The sequence below is a fragment of the Phyllostomus discolor genome, chromosome 11, assembly GCF_004126475.2.
Source record: "Phyllostomus discolor isolate MPI-MPIP mPhyDis1 chromosome 11, mPhyDis1.pri.v3, whole genome shotgun sequence".
NCBI lineage: Eukaryota > Metazoa > Chordata > Mammalia > Chiroptera > Phyllostomidae > Phyllostomus > Phyllostomus discolor.
The window spans coordinates 79,129,835-79,150,210 of NC_040913.2; the positions used below are offsets into that span (position 1 = coordinate 79,129,835).

The window sequence follows — 20,376 nt, forward strand, 5'->3', positions numbered from 1 at the left end:
TTTTAATGCTTAAATAAATGTACTCTTAAATCTCACTAAGCAGAAAAAACTTTCAGTTTTTAATCAAGAAAACATTTCTATTATAAAACTCTGTATTAGCTCTATAGACTGTAGCAAACCGCTTTCTCCTTTCTTCACTGGTAAATGGTAGGGAATCTGAATCATCTGCCTCATGCATAGAATAAAAGTATTAGTGAAATTATTTGGCTAGGTACTTTGAGCTGCCTCGTGGGAAAACATCCATTGTGTGTCATCTATCCACAGCAATTCTGGGTAAGTTTACAAGCGTCACATTGTCCTCCCTTTTTCCTCCCTACCTTACTCAACTCCTCAGTTCCTGCCAGGAGCAACTCATGGGTTTAATCTTCAAGTAACAATAAAAAATGTTTGACTACCCATTCTATTAAAAAAAAAAATCCACTGTAGCCCTGGCTGGTGTAGCTCAGTGGACCAAGCATGAGCCAGTGAACTGAGAGGTCGCTGGTTCGATTCCCAGTCAGGACACATGTCTGGGTTGCAGGCCAGGTCCCCAGTTAGGGGCGTGTAAAAGGCAACCTATCAATGTATATATCACACATTGATGTTTCTCTCCCTCTCTTCCTCGCTCCCTCTCTCTAAAAATAAATAATATATTTTTAAAAAATCTATTGTAACCAGAAGTCAATGAATGACTGGAATCAATATTCAACAATCCACCCTAATGAAGAATAGCAATGTTTGTAGAAGCCCTCTTCATAATGATTTGACAAACGGTAGATAATGTAACACAATTTATATCTGACTATAAAACGTTTTATATTTGTATATGAATACGGGAGTGTTGGACATACAGCAAATTCACATTACTTTAAAACAAGACAACCTCAGAATATCACCTAAGCAAGAAGTAGAAAATTACTTAGCTTCCTTATCTATACTAACACAGACTAATGCAAATAAACAAACAAACAAAAAACCAGAGAGAACTGAGCCGCCAATCTTGTGAATTTGTCAATCCATGTACATTTCTTGAGTACACAACTAGATATCAGTGAGAGACCGCAAGAATACAAAAATGAGTAAGATTATTGTTACTTCCCAACCACAGAGAACTCACAATCAACCCGGCAAAAAGAAACAAGTAAGATCTAAGCAGAACACTACAAGGGCGTATAACAAGGCACTGATCCGGAGCATGTTCTAGTTCACGCTTCACCTGACTCACTGTGAGAGACTGTCTCAATACTGTGGACTATGGAAAGCTATGAAAATCCCACCCAAGTCAATGATATGAAGAAATAGGTCAAAGAACATCTTGGTGTCTTCTGATCTCAGAAAGCAAAGGGAAAACATAAATAAAAAAAAAAAGTTTAACTATTAGGAATTAATGACTGCCTCTTTATGGAATGATCAGGCAATAAGCATTAAAAATAACCTATTTCCCTAAATGTTAAAAATATCCTTCCAAACTGGAGGGGCAAATAACATTATCTTAGAAATAACTATGCATTTTAGGTAATTATTTTCTAATTAAACAAGGTCTACCTGGTTTTCACTCTTAAATTTTAAAAAATAAACCACACAATATATTCTACTTTTCATCATAAAGTAGCTTATTCTTTTCTTTTAATTAAAAAATATACCCTAAACAAGTTGTCATAAGGTACTTCTGAGACCCTTAGACCAAAACTTGCTTTCCTGAATTTCTGAATGTAATTAAAACCATAATCTTATTTCACTAGAAGCTGTTTTTAACCTAAAAATAATTACCTAATAGAGATCGTATTATTCCAATGGTGGGGCACCAATCACATTTGTATTTTAACTGAGACTGGATTTCATCAATATTAAAAACCTTTGTCTAAAGATAGCACTAAGAAAACAAAAGTCAAAGCACAGGCTGGGAGAAACCATTTTCAATGCACACATCTAACAAAAACCTACACCCATTCAACACACTCTCAACTCAACAATGACACCAGAAGAAGGTCAACAGACCTGAACCGAGAGAGCCCAAAGAAAATACACAAATAACCAGTAAGTACACACGAATATGCTCTGGATACTCAAACATCAGAGCTTCTGCATCAAGTTCAACATACATGTACCATTCTGCTCAGCAACTGCACTGTTAGGCACGCACTCAAGAGAAATGAAACAATATGTTCACACCAAGACCTGAAAACCAATGTTCGTAGAAGCCCTTTTAGTAACAGTCAGAACTGGAAACAGCCCAACGCCCACCAACTGTGCTCCCTCCATACGAACACCACTCAGGAGCAACCAGGAATGAACAGCTGATGTGCACAGTAACACACACTGACATTTCAGTTTAAACAGATCCAGAGGAAAAAAGGACTCCAATAACTAGAATCACACATGAAAGGGGTACGTTAAAACCAAGTTTACAGAAATAAAAAGATTATAAAGGAACGTTACAGAAAACTATGGAAAAGATGGATAGGCACATGCAGAAGAATGAAGCTAGACCCCTTACCTCACATCATACACAAATATTACCTGTGGATTGAAGGTCTAAAAATAGAGCTAAAACTATAAAACTCTCAGAAAAAAAACACAGGGTTAAATATTTTTGATCCATGGGACCAGGCCATGGATTCTCCAATTGATGACACCAAGCAAAGTGAAAGAAGAAAAAGCAGCTTTTTCAATGCCGTTAATCAAATTACCAAAACTAAACACTTTTTTCTTCAAAGGCCAATATCAAGAAAGTGGTAAGACAATACAGAATGGGAGAAAATATTTGCAAATCACTTACCTTGTAAGGAACTTATATCTAGAATATAGTTTGTAAAAACTCTTACAACACAATAATAAAAAGACAACCCAATTTTAAAATATCGACAAAGTACAAAAATAGACATTTCTCAAAAACAATGTATGCAAATGACTGTTGGGAACCCCCTGACTGGTATCAGAAGCTGAAACCCCCGCCTAGGCTAAGGCTAAGGGAACGCCCTTGGAACAGTAAGCCAGCAAGGAGACAAAAGCTTATCTCCCTGGCAGGAATGCTGCTTCTGCTGCTTTATTCATAACTGAACCCCAAAAAGCTTGGTTGTTAGCCAAAGACGGGTAAGATTCCCCAAGGGGGGAACAACCTAAGACAGGCCCGATCACTTGGGAGGCCCCCCAAAGAAAGGACTTGGGGGGCTGCAGCAAAAAGGGGGTGATGGACCCTTGCTCCTCAGCTTTGACATAGCCTGAGTTCTCTTCGTCTGGGAGAAAATCTTATCTTTTGGTTGCCTCAGTTCCCTTGCTCCACCTAAGCCCGAAACAATGACAGGGTGGTGCAGCTCTGTGCTGAAAAGGGCGGATTCCCCGGGTGATCAGGCCTAAGAAAGAATATGTAAATTACTGTGAAACCTGCTTTGTTTAGAATGCTCTCAGTTGAATGACAGGGGTCCAAGGAGGAAGTTAGTTTGTTCCTCAAAGTCTTACAGCTCTTTGACCCCGACTCAAAATAGACTGGCAGAGTTCCTTGTTTTCTATAGTTCCTTACTTCCCCCTAATAAGTACTGTACTTTACCTGAATTATTATGCAAAATGAGCTCAACAAAAGCAGGTTTGGACGGCAAATCGGTGCGCTCCCCACTAGAGGGGGGTGGCCATTTCGTCCCTACTTCTCCACAGAAACTAGTTTGTCTCTGTGTATGTTTTTTTCTCGCGTGTTTTTCGTCGAGCCATCCGCAGCGTTCCGTGGTCACTGCTGGCCGGTGACCCACGCATCAAATGACCACAAAAAAGGACATGAAACAGTGCCTGACCACCTCCCTCATCAGGGAGCTGCAGACAGAAGCACGGGGGATTGTGGCACTGAGCATGCGTCTCACTCGGAACAGACCCGGCGGCGCCTTACAGGGGGACACCCTGGAAACGCGGCAGGCAGGGGTCCTGCGTCCCTCTTCAGGCAGAGTGGGAAAGAGTACAGAGAGGTCGAAAACAAGCAAACAAATTCATAATGAAGCAGATATATAATTTCAGGTAATCAGTGCTACAGAGTAAGAGAGAACCCAGACAAGCAGGACAGGTTAAGAATTTGTGATAGCACCGTCCACGCAGAAATTCCACTAAGGTGCTTCACTTGCATTCTCTCCTCTAATCCTCTTAACACCTACATGAAGTACAGTTATAACCCACATTTTAATAATTAGAAGAGAACAAGTAATTTGCTCAAAGACTTGGGACTCTTTGATTCTAAGTGGTATGATATAACGCTCTTGAGTGTGGAAATGCAGCTATTTTTTTTTTAAAGTTCTAATTGTTAGACTCTAAGTAGCAGTTTGAATTTTGGGTTCCCAAGTAAGGATCCCCTTAGTTTCTCCACAGAAGACAAAGGAAACCCAGAATTACCTGAAAGGGAAGAGAGAGAGAGAGAAGGCAAGCAGCAGAAACTTCGTTTTCCTGAAATAATGCCCCTGGCTCTATTCAGCCATTCTTATACCCCAAAAGCTGAAGAAATGCTCTTTATCAAGAGAATTACAGTTCAATGCTTTTCTTCCAGGAGTCTTTTAGAAGGCATTCCACTGTCTTCAAGCTTTCAAAATCATAAATGGAAAGTCTTCGGTCTCCTTTTTGCCCTCTAGTAGGCTACTTATTCTTCCTACAGGGAAAATTCATCCCTCTCCCACAGGGCGTCTTCCCATGGAGATGCCCTGGAACTCCATTGGCCTTTTCCATCTGAAGACCTGGGTTTCTCTCTGCTTATCGTTTGTTTAATTGTTGTTAATCTCTTCCATCAGTTATTTTTTTCTTCTGGAACTCCTATCCACACATAAGGCTTTATAATAAAAAATTTTAGGTTTAGATTTCTTAGGTTTACTTACCTTTTCCTTCATAATTCCCATATGCTAACATATGGGAATATGTGCTCGGGAGTATTTCTTGCATGTGATTTTCCAGACTGCTAATGTGTGCTTTCTTTAAATCACTGACTGAATTTTTTACTTTAGAAAAGTATTAGATGTTTTCTGGCCCCAGGAAGCTTCTTCCATACCACCTTTAGTTCCCCTGGGGGACCCTTTTATTTTGATCTTTTCATGCAGGTGTTCATTTTGTTACAGAACACACAACAAGGGGGGGCCTGGGATGATATACTATTATTGAAAGAAGGCCCTGGGTCCGTTATGTCCACCGCCCGAGGAAAGACGTCTCTCAATGCCAGAGATTCGTGAAAAGGAAGGGAAATGTTTATTTAATGCTATACTAACTTAAAGTAGTGACCTAATGTCTTTATCAAAAAATCCTAAAGTCCCTTTAAAACACCCACAAACACACAGTCCTTCCTTCCTCCCCCCTTTGCCCAGTCCAGAGTACCGTATCTCAGGAAAGGAAATAGAAGTCCATGGCTCAGGCAGTCCTCTGGTTCTTCTCAGTTAGTAATCCATCTCGACTGGGAGACCTCCCTGGGTTCCCGGCACCCTCGGCTGAGTCGCCAGGGTCTCTGCTAAAACCAGGTGGTGGTTCCCCCTTCTAAAGCTGTGGGGGTCCCCACTCTGGCACAGGCACGTGGTCCTCTCTCCCAGGGCCATGGGGAGTCCCCACTCTGCCAGGCCACGTGGTTCTCTTTCTCAGGGCTGTGGGAGTCTCCACTCTGTCAAGGCCGCGTGGCTCTCTCTCTCTCAGGGCTGCGGAAAGGGAGAGTCCCCACTCTGCCAAAACTGCATGGTTCTCTCCTCCAGGGCTGCGGGAGTCTTCACTCTGCTAAAGCTGTGTGGCTCTCTCTCCAATGGCCGTGATCCTCTCTGCACCTCCACAGCCACATGGTTCTCTTCTCTCAGGGCTGCACATGGTTCTCCTTCCTAAAGCAGCATGGTTCTCCCCTCTCAATGGCCGCCAAGTCTGGATTTTAAATCCCTGAGGCCAATCTTCCTCTGCAGCCTCATTTCCGACTCCTCCCACACTCGGCTTCACATGCTGGAACTCGTATCCTTCCAGCTTTACTGGGCTGCCATCATGAGTCTGGGCAGGCGTGGCCCCATGTCCTGGAGTCAATCATCTCCAAGCTCCTACCCAGGCGCTGTAACTCGGGGAACCTGCCCCCCCAGTTACGTCTTGGTGGGGAAGTTACTTCCATTCCCCTGGCTCAGAGCATGGCCGCAGCTATTTAACATATCTAAGCGACCAGCCAAAGGCTATAGATATGTTAAATGACCACACCAGAGCTTAGCTGCAAGGCTGTTGCTATGCAAAACAGCTCTCAATGGCCCTGTTCCATTTGTCCCTTCCCCCAACCCACACCCTGGGGTAGGGGGGAGGATGGAGACATCTTAAAATCTCCTGGACACCTTAAGTTCTGGACCCCATTTCAAATGCCCATTTGGGGTCCCCCCTCTTGGCTGCACCCTGTAACAATCTGACCCCTTTAAGCAGTCCTGACGTGTATTCTGACTGTCACTCAATCTCCCTCTCTGGCTGACAAAGGCTGTTATTTTCATGAGGCTTTCTGGACTTCAAGTTTAGATGCTGGGGTATTCTAAACACTGAAAATCCCACAGGTGTTAGAAGACCAGGCATCTCGATTATTCTTCGGGACTGTTTGCTGTGGAAGCCAGCAAGCTCTTTGTTCCCTGCTGAGGAACCTAAAAATCTCCGAAGAAAACATGCTCTGTCCTCTTCTCCCCCGAGAATCAGAGTATAAGGAGAGATGGGAGTGTGGTACACGTAAATAGTGTGAAGGCAGTAGGAATTTTTATATAAAGATTTCAGAGATTTCTTTATTAATTTAAAGGTCCTGTAATAGACCTTTCATTTAGTTATCTTTTCAAGATGTCTGCATCAGTTATACGCCTTTGGAAATATCAGAAACCAACTGTGTCTACCTGAACAGAACTGACAGGAGGGTGGAGAACCAGTCTTGGAAAATAAATTAAAAACTATACAGCAAGTAGAAGGGAGCACATTATTTTAGCAGGAACATTATGGGCAGGCCACTGCCAACCCTTTTGCAAAAAGCTGCTGCTGTGAAATATTCCTTAGTATCTCTAAGACTTTGTACTCAAAGTTCCACACCACAGAAGGGTGTGTCTGGCTGACCACCCAGGGCCATCCCGACCGCCAGGGGGTGGGAAGAAGGGAGGTCTGCGCCCGCAGGGTTCTGCAGCCCTCCCCACGACGACAGCGTGTCGTCTCACATCTCCAAAGCCAGCAAAGAAGGTGGATACTCATTAGCCAAATGTAAGAAGAAGAAAAAGAAAAAATAAGAACACATGTCCATTATAACTCCCAGATCTTACACCAGATAGTTTTGTGAAAGATGTATCTACAATTTGCTTTTAAAATGGAATTTGAAAGCACTAACACCCAGAGACTCTCAAAAAATCATGACATATTTTCAGAAAAGACATTATACCTGGGAGTAGGAGAAATGAATACAATCTAAAGGCAGAAAATGTTGATTTCTAAAGTAAATTAGATTCGTTAAATATGATATAAAATTACATCATCAACTTTGCCATAATGAACTCCAGCATTTAGAGTATTTTAAAAAATAATCTCAGGTATATTTTGTTCTTTTCAATGGTAACTAAATAGCATCTATGAAAAGTAACATGGCTTCTTAGACTTTTAAATGGATATTTTAAAAAATGTCAATAAAGGGTAAACAGGAGAAACTAGAAGTCTGTATCACACAGCAGTAATAATTTAGGTTGAGATTTTAGCCATAATAATAGTAATAATAGCAATTGGTATGTATTTAATGTTCACCAAACCAGGTACTCTAAGTACTTTCCTTTACATCTATCATCATGCTGACCCTCCCAAGAGCCATGTGAAGTATGCATAGTATTCCCGTTTCACGTGCAATGGAACACAGAGGTCAGGGAAGCAGCCCCCAACCTCACGTACTGCTGGTAGTTGGGGGGGTCGGGATGAGTCCAGAGCACCGTGCTTTGCAGCAATCCACCCTGCCAGTGGTAGTGTGGCTTGGCTCTACCTTCATAAATACCAAATGTATTCACTATTCTGTGTAGAGATGTGATTAATCTAAAAATAACCAAGCCAGCATTTCACCATCTCATCAAAAACCTTTTTAAAACGAAGTTTACATAGTAATCTCTCAAAATCATTATTCACATGAAAGGGGTGGGGGGGCACAAGGCTTTCAATTCTTTTACCCAGTCGTCCCCAAGTGGAAATACGCCTAACAGAAACATTTCATGGTTCCTAACTACACTCAATTCAGAAAGTATGATGCATAAGCTACCAGAGGTTTCAGTACACCTAAGGATAAAATTAATAGGTTCCTGAAAGCTAATTAAGTGTGCAGAAGGGTCTACGACCACTCTTGTTTCCCATGATAACGGTGTTACATGCTTTAATAGTAGGTATAGCCTCAATTATATTTTGATTACAGTGTAAAAGGAGCCCTTCTCCTTCCCTCGACTTTTACCGCACAGCGTAAGAACTTACATGGAAGGAGGGCAGTATGTGCCAAAGCCTACTGAGGGCTGCAGGACTAGAGGACTGTGGGAATCCACCCTTGAAAAACCCAAATCCCACATCTTGTCATTTATCTCAACAGGACCAGGATAAAGGGAACATATATATTATATACTTTGGAAGCGGGATCAGGAGAAGGAAAAGGAGAGGCACATTCATTTCAATAAGATATTAAAAGCACTAATAGAATGAAAAATTCAGAGAGGTACAGATAAAAAAACAGAACACTGAAGCATAGAAAGGAGAATATTGCAAGGTGAAAACTGTATAAAATTCTACGGCTAATAACGTATGTAACAGGGTAAAGCAATAAGGGATGAAGGTAAAGGAAGTCCAAAGTCTAGAAGATTAGAGGAGAATACAAATCAAGTCCCACAGTAGTTATTACACAGTAACTAACCACAACTAACTTAATTTCAAGCTTTTCAGGGCAATCTTATGTAAGGACTTAGTCCAAGATATGGCTGTTTTAGTGAGAGACTTAGGAGGCAATGAATGGAAGATGTCAACAGTCAAAAAGGACAGGGCATCCCCATGGCTGTGGCAGTGGATGTCAGCGTGACAAAGGATAATGACAAAATGTGATAAAAACACTGTATGTGAAGCACTGCAATAATCTGAGAAAAACCGAGAAATGTTAAAGTCTGTAAAAAATGGCTATTAAGACGGAGAAAATCTTAACGGCACCAACACTCTACCTTTGAAAATGACACACATATTTGAGTTTTATCATAAAGATAACTAACTAAATGGTCCAGGCAGACAATTATGGAGACCAACCTGCCGTGGCTAAACAAACGCCCGCCACCCTGACTTGGAAGAAGAGGATGATACATGCAAGAGAAACTATGCTTGCCCTCTGGAAGCTGGTTTTAGGTTTTTAAAATGAAAAATGTTATTCAATAAAGCAAAATCTAAATTGTATATATACTCTGACATATAAAAGAGAAAGAAGTGCTGATTAAATACAGTTTCATATAATCTCAACACTTACAATGGTTGAAAAGTTCATTCTGTTTGAAACTGCTTTTCCTCTAGACTGTGGCACACGATGAAAACATTAAGCTTTGAACTACTGTGTTTGAACTACTCACTCAAAGCTTTCCAGTCCTAATAAAATAGTTGGTGTTCAATTTTAGCAACATAAAGAAAAAGGCTTTGCATTAGTACTTGATAACTTTCCTTGAATCAAACTAAAGCTTCCAAATATGTCATCCAATTCAGTTAAGAATTTGTGCTTTATAATGGCTCTCACTGAAGCTAGGATAGAAAATGTGCTGTCTCTCAGAGACTGTATATTAACTAAATTTGATAATAGTAATCTATCAAAATTTAGTTCCACGCCAGTTAGCATCTGACTTGCACTTGGAGAGTTAATGTTACGAATCTTATTCTTAACCAACTACAGATTACCATCTCTTTATTTCGCTTTTGATGGAAAAATGATTGCTTCTAAGAACAAGAAGTAATAAAACCCTCTCTAGCTGGTATTCTAAGGGAACACTACTTCACCACAATAAAAACACAAGAGAAAACAGTAACCTTTATTTAAGATTTTATACAGTCAGGTTAACCTCGCAATTTAGATATCCTCAAATAACACTTACCAATACACACATCGATCTTCCCTTTAATAGCAGCTTCATGCAGAGGAGTGTAGTTCCAGTTATCCCTGGCATTCGGATCGGCTCCTTGGCACAGTAACAGACTCACAACCTCAGCATGGCCGAAAGAGCAGGCGTTATGCAGTGGGATGAGACCGCCGTCATCACGGGCATGCACGTTAGCACCCATCTGCAGTAAATGTTCTACGACGTCCTTCCTTCCAAAACCTGAAAATAAACAGGGAAACTATCTTATACATCAAATCAATTTGGTAAAAAGATCCATAGAATTCCTTTAACAGTACCAACAAATAAGAACTAAAGTGCTATCTCCTAAAAAAGGTTTGAAAAAAAAAAGCTAACATTCAAATGGGCTCTCATTTCACAAAACTTAGAACTAGCAACGATCTTTTTCTTTGGACTTTGGGCAGTGCTTTCAAAAGTGTACATGTATTTATTCAATACCTCTATGTGCTGGGCAACAGTGCCAGACAAGGCTCCTGCCCAAGGTGTGCACTGGCCCCTCATGCTTCACAAGACAAAATCAAACATATAAAACCCATCTCTGTATTTTAAGAGATAAAGGTTATTTAAATACTACTGAAAACCAAATCACGAGACTCAACATTACATTAGGGAAACTGGAGAAAAACGTATGGATGCCAGAAATATGCGGTGATAGTCTGTTTACAAGTTATTTAAAAACGAAGAACCAAAGTTAATACCAAAATATCTCCTCTTAGGGCTAGCAGCCAAACTGAATGAAATAGATGCCTAAGTGAAACAATTTCAGCTTGGAGTTACTGAGTCTGAGGAAACAACAGGACGAACGAATGGAAATGCAGGCATTTGAAAATACATAACCAGAACACTAGTAAGAAGTATCACAATTTTTAGACAGAAAGGGGGAGGGGGGAGAGGAGAGAGCCCCACGTGACCCGAGGCAGCATGAGGACTGGTGAGCACTGACAAAGGTCTGCAACACCGTGCAAGGACCACATTATGGAAGTCAGAGGGCAGCAGCACCGGGCAGTGTCCACCACAACAAGGATTTTAGTGAGGTCACTGGAGAAGGGAAAAAACAGCCAATGACAATTTCAAATTAATTGTATTACAGGGATGAAATTACAAGCTACATTGCAATGGGTAAAAACAAAAACCCTGCAAATATTAGCATTTTTAGCTTTACCAGCTAAACCCTTATTAATGATTCTTTCCTACTTTGAATTTTATTAGGTCTTATTGGCTGGATGTCAGCACCTCCATGCTATTACTTGCTATGTAATATTGTTAGAAAATAGCATCTTAAATAAAACTAAAAAGCAGTAAAAGAGTCATATCTTCCTCCATTTTATGCATACACAAACTAAGTAATTGTGTGAAAAACAGAAAATTTAAAAAGCGTATTTCAACATATGTCCTACACACTAACTACTGTAAAAAGTCACCAGAGTAAAAGATAAGTTTCCACCGATACATATCAAAGTGAGAATTAGGTGTCCATGGAAAATACCCTTCAAATTAAGCTGACATTTAGGGGAGAGACTGCGCGAGGCTTCAGAGAGAGCTGCTTACTCCGGGAGGAGACAGACTGGAGGTGTGTACTTGGAAGTACAGTCCACGACTGTCAGGACCGAGGGGAGGAATCCTCGACGATAGAACGAGGGTAAAGGTGTCCCCACAAGGGTGTTTCCACAAGGAGCTAATGCATGTCGGGCATTTGTCGTAGTTTGTGACACAGCTAAGAGTTTAGTAAATGATAGCTACTTACCATTATTACTTTTGATTGTTGTCGAGAAAAAAGGCATGTATACTGAGATTTCTTCGGTAAAAGTTAAATTATACCGTGTGTACACCTCTCTGAGCGGAGGTCTTTCTAGCACATACTGTGTGTGGGTAAAAATTAGAGTTTTACATGGTCTTAATTTTTAGTGACCATTGCTGGATAAGAGAGGGATGGTTCATTGATTTTTCTTCTGCACTTTAAAAAGTTGAGCTATACATGAGTGCTTAAGCGGCAACGTTATTTTTCAAAGCGTGACTTAGGTCTTTTTTAAACACGTGCAACCCTGATGGGACGGGACACTGAGGGTCCAGTCTGCGCTGTGTGTCTGGGATATTTTCACATACGGGGGTCTTCCTGAGAGTCCGTTAGTGATGAGTCACTTCAAACTCTAAGGAGTGCTTTGAACTGATCTTATTTATTTATTTATTTTTGGCTCTTTAAACCCGAATAAGCAAATCAATTATAGGGATGATTATGACCATACACTTTGGTTATGAAACAAAGGCCTTATGTAACCATCAGAAGTAATGCATTCTCTTTATGTGTGAACAATAATGTGTAAGCATTTAACATTGATAGGATGATGAACGACTCTGCTTTGTACTCAGTAGAACAGGGAGAGTGTATGTTGAATAAACTTTAACAAAACCTCTGATTGAATAATGAATTTGAATAATTCAAAACAATTGGAGGAGATGACTTTGTAATTGCCATGTAAAATGTCTTTACTGATTTTGACTGTTCACCTCACCTTTTATAAATTTGTGTGCACATACACATAATATATTTTATACAAAAATTGTGTTTTTATATAAAACAGTTAAACAGAAACATTTCATAATTCTACTTGTGATTTAGTCTCTTTGTCTATCCATCTATACTTCCAGTATATATATTTTTTCTCCTATATTTTACATTTTATGTTTTTATTTTAAAAGGCTGATTAATCTACAAAACAACTTGCTATGTTTTTGATTGTTATACAGCAGTGGGCAAAAGTAGGTTTACAGTTGTGCATGCGAAACATTTCATTCTTGTGTTATGATTTATTAGTTATTACGTTATTCATTTGTATTACGACTGTAAACCTACTTTTGGCTGCTCTGTATAATATCCTGTTTCTTTCTTGTGTATATGGTTTATCCCCTTTTTGGTGATTTCTAAAAATTATGGTAAAATATATACATTTTAAAATGTTAAAATTTTGTTCAAAACTAAATTGGTCATTTTAGCCATTTTAAATCTAAAATTTAGTGGCATTAAGTACATTCATAATGTTCTATCACATCCTTTAATACAGGGCAATGTATTATATGAAAACCATCATTCATTTAAGAGAGCCTTTATTTTTGGACATCTAAATTCTTTCCATAGTTTCCTGTAAATAACATTATGACAAACATTCTTAATGCAAAATCTTTGTTCATATGTGAAATTTTTAAATGCTAAAATTTGAAAAGTGACCTGTTGAGTCATAGAGTAAACGTGCTTAAGCCTGTTGATGATAATGCCACTCATCCTAAAATGTTGTACCAGTTTATACATTGTCATTATCGATGTCAGCATAATTCAGTTTCTCTACATTCTTTCTGATACCAAGCATTTTTGTTTCATTTTCTATTTTAGACCAAAAAGTTTTAACAAAACTTTGATGTTTTGCTTCAAGTTAAATGCATATTTTTTAAATATCATTTTTAAATATAAATTGAATATGCAAAGCAATTGATGAGTTAAAAAGTACCTTATTTTAACTTTGCTTGTTAGGAAAGAAAGGACATTTGTTCTCAGACATTGTTAATGCATTATTTAGGGAACTATGAATTTGTACTCAGGCTTTACTCGGATTTATAAAGGAGGAGGTCATTAAATCTTCATGAATAAAGAAAGCACCTGTGGCCCATGGAGGCCTAGGGCTGTGAGAGTCGGGAATAAGGACAGTGAAGTTAGAGAATTAAACAGAAACAACATCTGTAAAGTTCTGCAGATATTAAAAAACAGAAAACAGGCAGCAAGATAGTTACATTAGCATGTTCCCTACACTTCTGGTGTTCTAGTTACTAATAAAAAATTGACCTATTTTCGCCCCAAAATTTCAGCTTAATTTGAAGGGTATTTTCCATGGAAACCTAATTCTCACTTTGATATGTATCGGTGGAAACTTATCTTTTACTCTGGTGACTTTTTATAGTAGATAGTGTGTAGGACATATGTTGAAATACACTTTTCAAATTTTCTGTTTTTCACACAATTATTTAGTTTGTGTATGCATAAAATGGAGGAAGATATGACTCTTTTACTGCTTTTTAGTTTTATTTAAGATGCTATTTTCTAACAATATTACATAGCAAGTAATAGCATGGAGGTGCTGACATCCAGCCAATAAGACCTAATAAAATTCAAAGTAGGAAAGAATCATTAATAAGGGTTTAGCTGGTAAAGCTAAAAATGCTAATATTTGCAGGGTTTTTGTTTTTACCCATTGCAATGTAGCTTGTAATTTCATCCCTGTAATACAATTAACTTGAAATTGTCATTGGCTGTTTTTTCCCTTCTCCAGTGACCTCACTAAAATCCTTGTTGTGGTGGACACTGCCCGGTGCTGCTGCCCTCTGACTTCCATAATGTGGTCCTTGCACAGTGTTGCAGACCTTTGCCAGTGCTCACCAGTCCTCATGCTGCCTCGGGTCATTGGGGCTCTCCCCCGTCCCCCTTTCTGTCTAAAAATTGTGGTACTCTTACTAGTGTTCTGGTTATGCATTTTCAAATGCCTTCATTCCCATTTGTTCATACAGCTTCGAACCGGTCTCTCTCCGCTGTCCCATCTGCCACCCTACAATTCATCCTTTCAGAACAGGCAGAGTGGTCTCTTCAGGGCATAGATCCTGGCTTGGGATTCTGCAATGGATTCCCAGGACACATACAATAAAACACTGATACAAACTCCTGTGACTTGCAGGGCTTTATGTCAGCTGGCCCTTCTCACCTAATCTCCTGCCTCCCAGTAAGTTTCACTCACCCTTTCACTTTCTAGTCCCTGAGTATGACAAAGTCCTTTCAGGCTAAGGGACTTTGCACTTGCTGTGTGCTCTGCCTGAAGACCCCTGGGACCCAGACCCTCACGTGTCTAGCTCCGTCTTTCATCCAACTCAGAGACAGTCTGGCCACCCAACCTATCTAAAGTCACTGACGTTCACACACACTTTTCCATGATTGTTTTCAGTATCATTCAGTGTTTCTTTCCTTCTGTTCTTTTTTTTAAATGTATTTTATTGATTATGCTATTACAGTTGTCCTATTTACCCCCTTCTCTCCCCTCCACCCTGTACCCTCTCCCACCCACGTTCCCCCCCTTTAGTTCATGTCCATGTGTCATACTTATGAGTTCTTTAGTTTTTACATTTCCCGTACTATTCTTGCCCTCCCCCTATCTATCTTCAACCTACATTCTATGCTACTTATTCTCTATACCTTTTCTCCCTCTCTCCTCCTCCCATGCCCCTGCTGCTAGCCCTCCATGTGCCCTCCATTTTTGTGGTTCTGTTCCTGTTCTAGTTGTTTACTTAGTTTCTTTTGGTTTTGCTTTAGGTGTGGTTGTTAATAATTGTGAGTTTGCTGTCCTTTTACTATACATGTCTTTTCTTTATCTTCTTTTCTTAGATAAGTCCCTTTAGCATTTCATAAAATAAGGGCTTGGTGATGATGAACTCCTTTAACTTGACCTTATCTGAGAAGCACTTTATCTTCCCTTCCATTCTAAATGAGAGCTTTGTTGGATAGAGCAATCTGGGATGTAGGTCCTTGTCTTTCATGACTTGGAATATTTCTTTCCAGCCCCTTCTTGCCTGTAAGATCTCTTTGGAGAAATCAGCTGATAGTCTGATGGGAACTGCTTTGTAGGTTACTGTCCCCTTATCTCTTGCTGCTTCTAGGATTCTCTCCTTTGTTTTTACCTTGGCTAATGTAATTATGATGTGCCTTGGTGTGTTTCTTCTTGGGTCCAACTTCTTTGGGGCTCTCTGAGCTTCTTGGATTTCTTGGAAGACTGTTCCCTTTGCCAGATTGGGGAAGTTCTCCTTTATTATTTGTTCAAATATGTGCTCAATTTGTTGCTTTTCCCCTTCCCATTCTGGTACCCCTATAATTCGGATGTTGGAACGTTTAAGGTGTCCTGGATGCTCTTAAGCTTTTCCTCGATCTTTTGAATTCTTATTTCATCATGCATTCCTGCTTGGTTGATTCTATCTTCCTTCTGGTCCACTGTATTGTTTTGAGACTCAGATTCCTTCCTGTCACTATTGGCTCTCCTCCGTATATCTTCCTGCATCTCTTTTATGGTAACCTGCATCCTTTCATCTAAATTGCGCCCAAAATCAACCAATTCCGTGAGCTTTCTGATCACCAGTGTTTTGAACTGCGCATCTGATAGATTGGCTATTTCTTGGTCGCTCAAAAAGATGAGTCCTGGGGGACTGATCTGTTCTGTTGGAAACATATCTTATATCTTTCCCTGTCTCTCCTTTTTTTTTTTTTTCCCTGGTCTGGTCGCTCTTGTTATGGTGGGGGGCGGAGCCTTAGGTGTTCACCTGGGCTGGGCACCCCAGTCGCTAGATTGTGACGTTATATGCGGGGGCGGGGTCGGGAGAAAACAATGGCGGTAGTTCCGTTCTCCTGGGCCCAGACCCTTCTCTGGGCTCCCGGGCTGCAAGTTCTGCCCTGGCCCACAATCGCTGCCTCACTCGTTCCCCCAGCCGCAGCTTGCGTACTCAGGGATCACCGCTGCGTTCTTGCGCCCCGGAAGGCTGTCGCGCCGATTTCGCGCCAAACTTTCCCCGACCTCCGCGCGCCGCCGACCCGAGCCAGCCCCGCGCCCGCCCCGCTCGTCGTCTCCTACCAGTCTGCATGTACGGGTCTACTTCAACTTCTTGGCTGTCCGACTTCCATTCAGACAAATCCTGTGACAGTTCTGAGTGTTAGTCTGTCTGTAAATTATTGTTGTTCTAATTTTGGTTGTGCAAGGAAGTATAGTGCGTCCACCTATTCCTCCATCTTGCCGGAAGTCCTCTTTCCTTCCGTTCTTAATCACTACCTGAAAATGCCTCGTTCATTTACTTGCGCATTTGCCTTTTATGTCTCTCCCCTTTCAAGGTGCTCCGTGACAAGAGGTACCCTGGTGGTCTCAGGAGCTGTATGTATGTCCAGCACCTAGAATAGTGCCTGATCCGCACTCAATAATGTTTTTGTTGACTACATGAACATGCGAGTGCATAATGTTTACTTCATGAAAAGTAGACCAGAATGGTAAGTAAGCAGATTTAACTTTATATTTTTTAAAGTACAAAAAGAAAACAGATTTAAAGGTTTCCCAACTATGAAAATATCAAAAATATTGAAAGAAAATCAGATAACTACCATGAACATTTTGATGATTAAACTTTGATCTTTTTCTTTGTCCAAAATGTCCTCTAATACAGTCTATCAATTTCCATTTCCAAGCAAAATGCTTCAGAATACTAATTTCCCCATCCTGAGTACATTAATATAATTTATAAGCTTTAAAAGCGGAGGCAAAAAATGAGAGTGTTATTTACAGTTTTGGTTCAGATATTTGCATTTTTCTTTTGCAAATGAAATATTAAATACAATTGAATCTTAATCCTAGTTACCTTTCTTCTCCAGATATACCATTACATTAGTCAATGTTTTTACACCTCAGCATATTTTTATAGTTTTCATGTTTTTAAACCCATTAAGTTTATATATTTATAAATACTGCTTAATTATATTTACATTTTCTATGTATTTCATATTTGTATGTTATATATTGCACAGTTCACGTTATTAGAACATATTATATATTCATATTATATCATCAATATCATTTGGTTCAACCTATATTGCTGACAGGCTAACAATCACAGCAAATATCCCCTCTTCTTTCTGGCAAACTCAGTTTTGCTTAGGAATTGGACAGAAAGTAATATGGTAAAAGAAGGTAATCCTTTTCCCAGTTTAGGGAGTGAATCTTGATTACTTTATACCAGAAAGGTGATTTGTTCCCCTCTGTCTGTAACTAGCAATGAGGCAGAAGGAAAAGTCTAGAAGCTTCTGGAAGGATTTTGCTCCCCACTAAGAGAAGGTATGTGGAGGACAAAGGCCCCTTTTTTCTCTCTCCCCTCTACTTTTAGAAAATTCTCATGTAAGGTTATGACATTTGGAGCTGCTGATAGCATGTTGGGAAGGTCAACAGAATTATTAAAATGCTGACACAGAAGCCTACAGTGTTCACAGAGTGCTGAACCAACACTGAACTTCCTACCTCTGGAACGGTCAAGCAGGAAATAAACGTCCTTGGCCTTAAGTTTCTGTTAGATGAGTTTTGGAATACTTATAGCTGAACCCATGCAAACGGACATAATCATCTGTTCACATTCAAGTTTCACCTGTTAGCTACTGGGTCACTGTCTTAACCCAATTTTCTGTTTGTCTTTTTCTTATTGTTTCATAGGAGTTCTTTATATATTCTGAATACCAATGCTGTGTTGGTTATATGCATTATAAATATATGAGTATTCTCTCCATTTACGGCTTCTCTTCAAACTCTGTTTACGTGATTTCTCACGAATTTTAAACTTTAACCGAGTAAAACTTATGTCTTTCCCCGCAAGGTTTGTGCTTCCTGCATGATCTTTAAGACATCTTTCCTATTGCTACATTCCCTTCTACATTACTTTTATACTTTTGCTTTTCACATTTAGATCTTTAATCTACTTGTTCGAAGTGAGGTAGGGACTTTAGTGTTTTCCATATCCTTTCTCTTTGGTCAGTTTACCTGTCTAGTAGTTTGACTTCAAAGTCAGTCTAGATATGAGTGGGGCAGTGTTAATCCACTTTGTTACTCTCAAAAAATTATCTTGGCTCTTACTGCTTTTGGATGTTCGATATGAGTATCTTCAAGTTTCATGAAGAAACCTGTTAGAAACTGTTTTCAAAAAGTCACTAATTAGAATTAATCCTGGGAAGCGGACAAATTTACAATACTGCCTTCTAATCCATGTATATAATATACCTCTCCCTCAGTTCTGGTCTGTTTAGTTCTTCTATTTTGTGTTTTTCTCCATTAACATCCTGCACATGTGTATCGGGTTTTACTGGGTATTTCAATGTTTCTGGTGCTCTGGGGATGGAGAGGGCAGTGGCACACTGGGGAGGTCGGGAGAGCCAGGGCACACACAACTTCTGAGTCCTAAGTAAGGAGTCTGGGTTTGTGCAGGGGTTGGTCCGCTGGCTGATCCAGCTTGAGTGCAGTGATGAGGTCAGAAAGGCGGGCAAGGCTAGCTCATCCAGGGCCTTTGTGCCAACCATCAGGAACACACTCAGTGCAAATAATGGGATACTAAAATGGCAACGGCCTCAAGAAAATGTGGAGGGTCACACGTCCCAGACAACTTGTCCTGTCAGAACAATCCAGGCTGGCACAATAGCTCAACAACAGTATTAAGAGCCATTTAAAAATCTTTCCACTTTGGCATCCTTAACATGTATGTGTTTTCTTCCACTTGCTTGTCACTTCCTCTTCTCAAAAGAGAGCTACAGCCCCTCCGAGCCTGATTTAATTCAGGCTCCGTGCAGGACGAGGGAGAGGGAGAGGGCGAAGGAGGAAAAGGCTTTCTCTTGGCTTGGTTATTATTAAGGAAGCCTCTCCAGACACTTCCACCTGCAACTGTCTCATTAGCCAAAAATGTGCCATCGGTCCAGCTAACCAAAAGTCTGGAAAATCAAGTCTTTTACAGCTGGGCACATTGTTGCCTAAACAAAATTTAAGATCTGGGATTAAGGTTAAGGGAGAAAACAAATTTTGGCTGGATGACCAACAGTATCTGCCACAACTTTGTAAGTCATGAGTAAGAAGTTTGGGTTTTATTGTAAGTACTTAGGAAATCATTTATAAGAGAAATTACTTAAAAATAGATTGGAGAGTGTCAAGAGCAAAATCAGAAAAAAAGGTTAAAAAATTATTTCCCACAGTCTAGGCAAGAACTGACGGAAGCTGGGAATAGGATGGCGGCAGTGTCCATGGGTCAGAACAGAGAAAACTGGGACAGGCTTTAGGGGCAAAATGACCGGCTCCCAGGTTTCTGGCTTAAGCAACTCAGTTTATGGAGATGCCATTTGGGGAAAGGTCAGGGCAAGAAAGTAGCAATAAAAAGTTCGCCCTCATAAATTGTTCTTCTCCAACTACTCAACTAAGTAATATAAACCTATTTTGTAAATTCCAGCACCTTCTTTGTCCTTAAGAGTATGCAAGAAAGAATTACGTTATTTCACACATTCAAAAAATTTTTTTAATGTATTTTATTGATTATGCTATTACAGTTGTCCCATTTCCCCCCTTCTCTCCCCTCCCCCCTGTACCCCCCTCCCACCCACATTTCCCCCCTTTAGTTCATGTCCATGTGTCATACTTATGAGTTCTTTAGTTTCTACATTTCCCGTACTATTCTTGCCCTCCCCCTATCTATTTTCAACCTACATTCTATGCTACTTATT

General features: G+C 40.0%; 1 protein-coding gene across 1 annotated transcript in view; it reads right to left on the reverse strand.

The window, feature by feature from the left end:
* TNKS (tankyrase) overlaps window positions 1–20,376 on the reverse strand; it is a 173,776-nt gene that overhangs the window by 132,402 nt on the left and 20,998 nt on the right. The window contains exon 2 of the mRNA XM_028526418.2: window positions 10,047–10,271. Within this exon, the coding sequence (XP_028382219.1) occupies window positions 10,047–10,271 (225 nt within the window). The remainder of the gene's footprint in view (window positions 1–10,046; window positions 10,272–20,376) is intronic.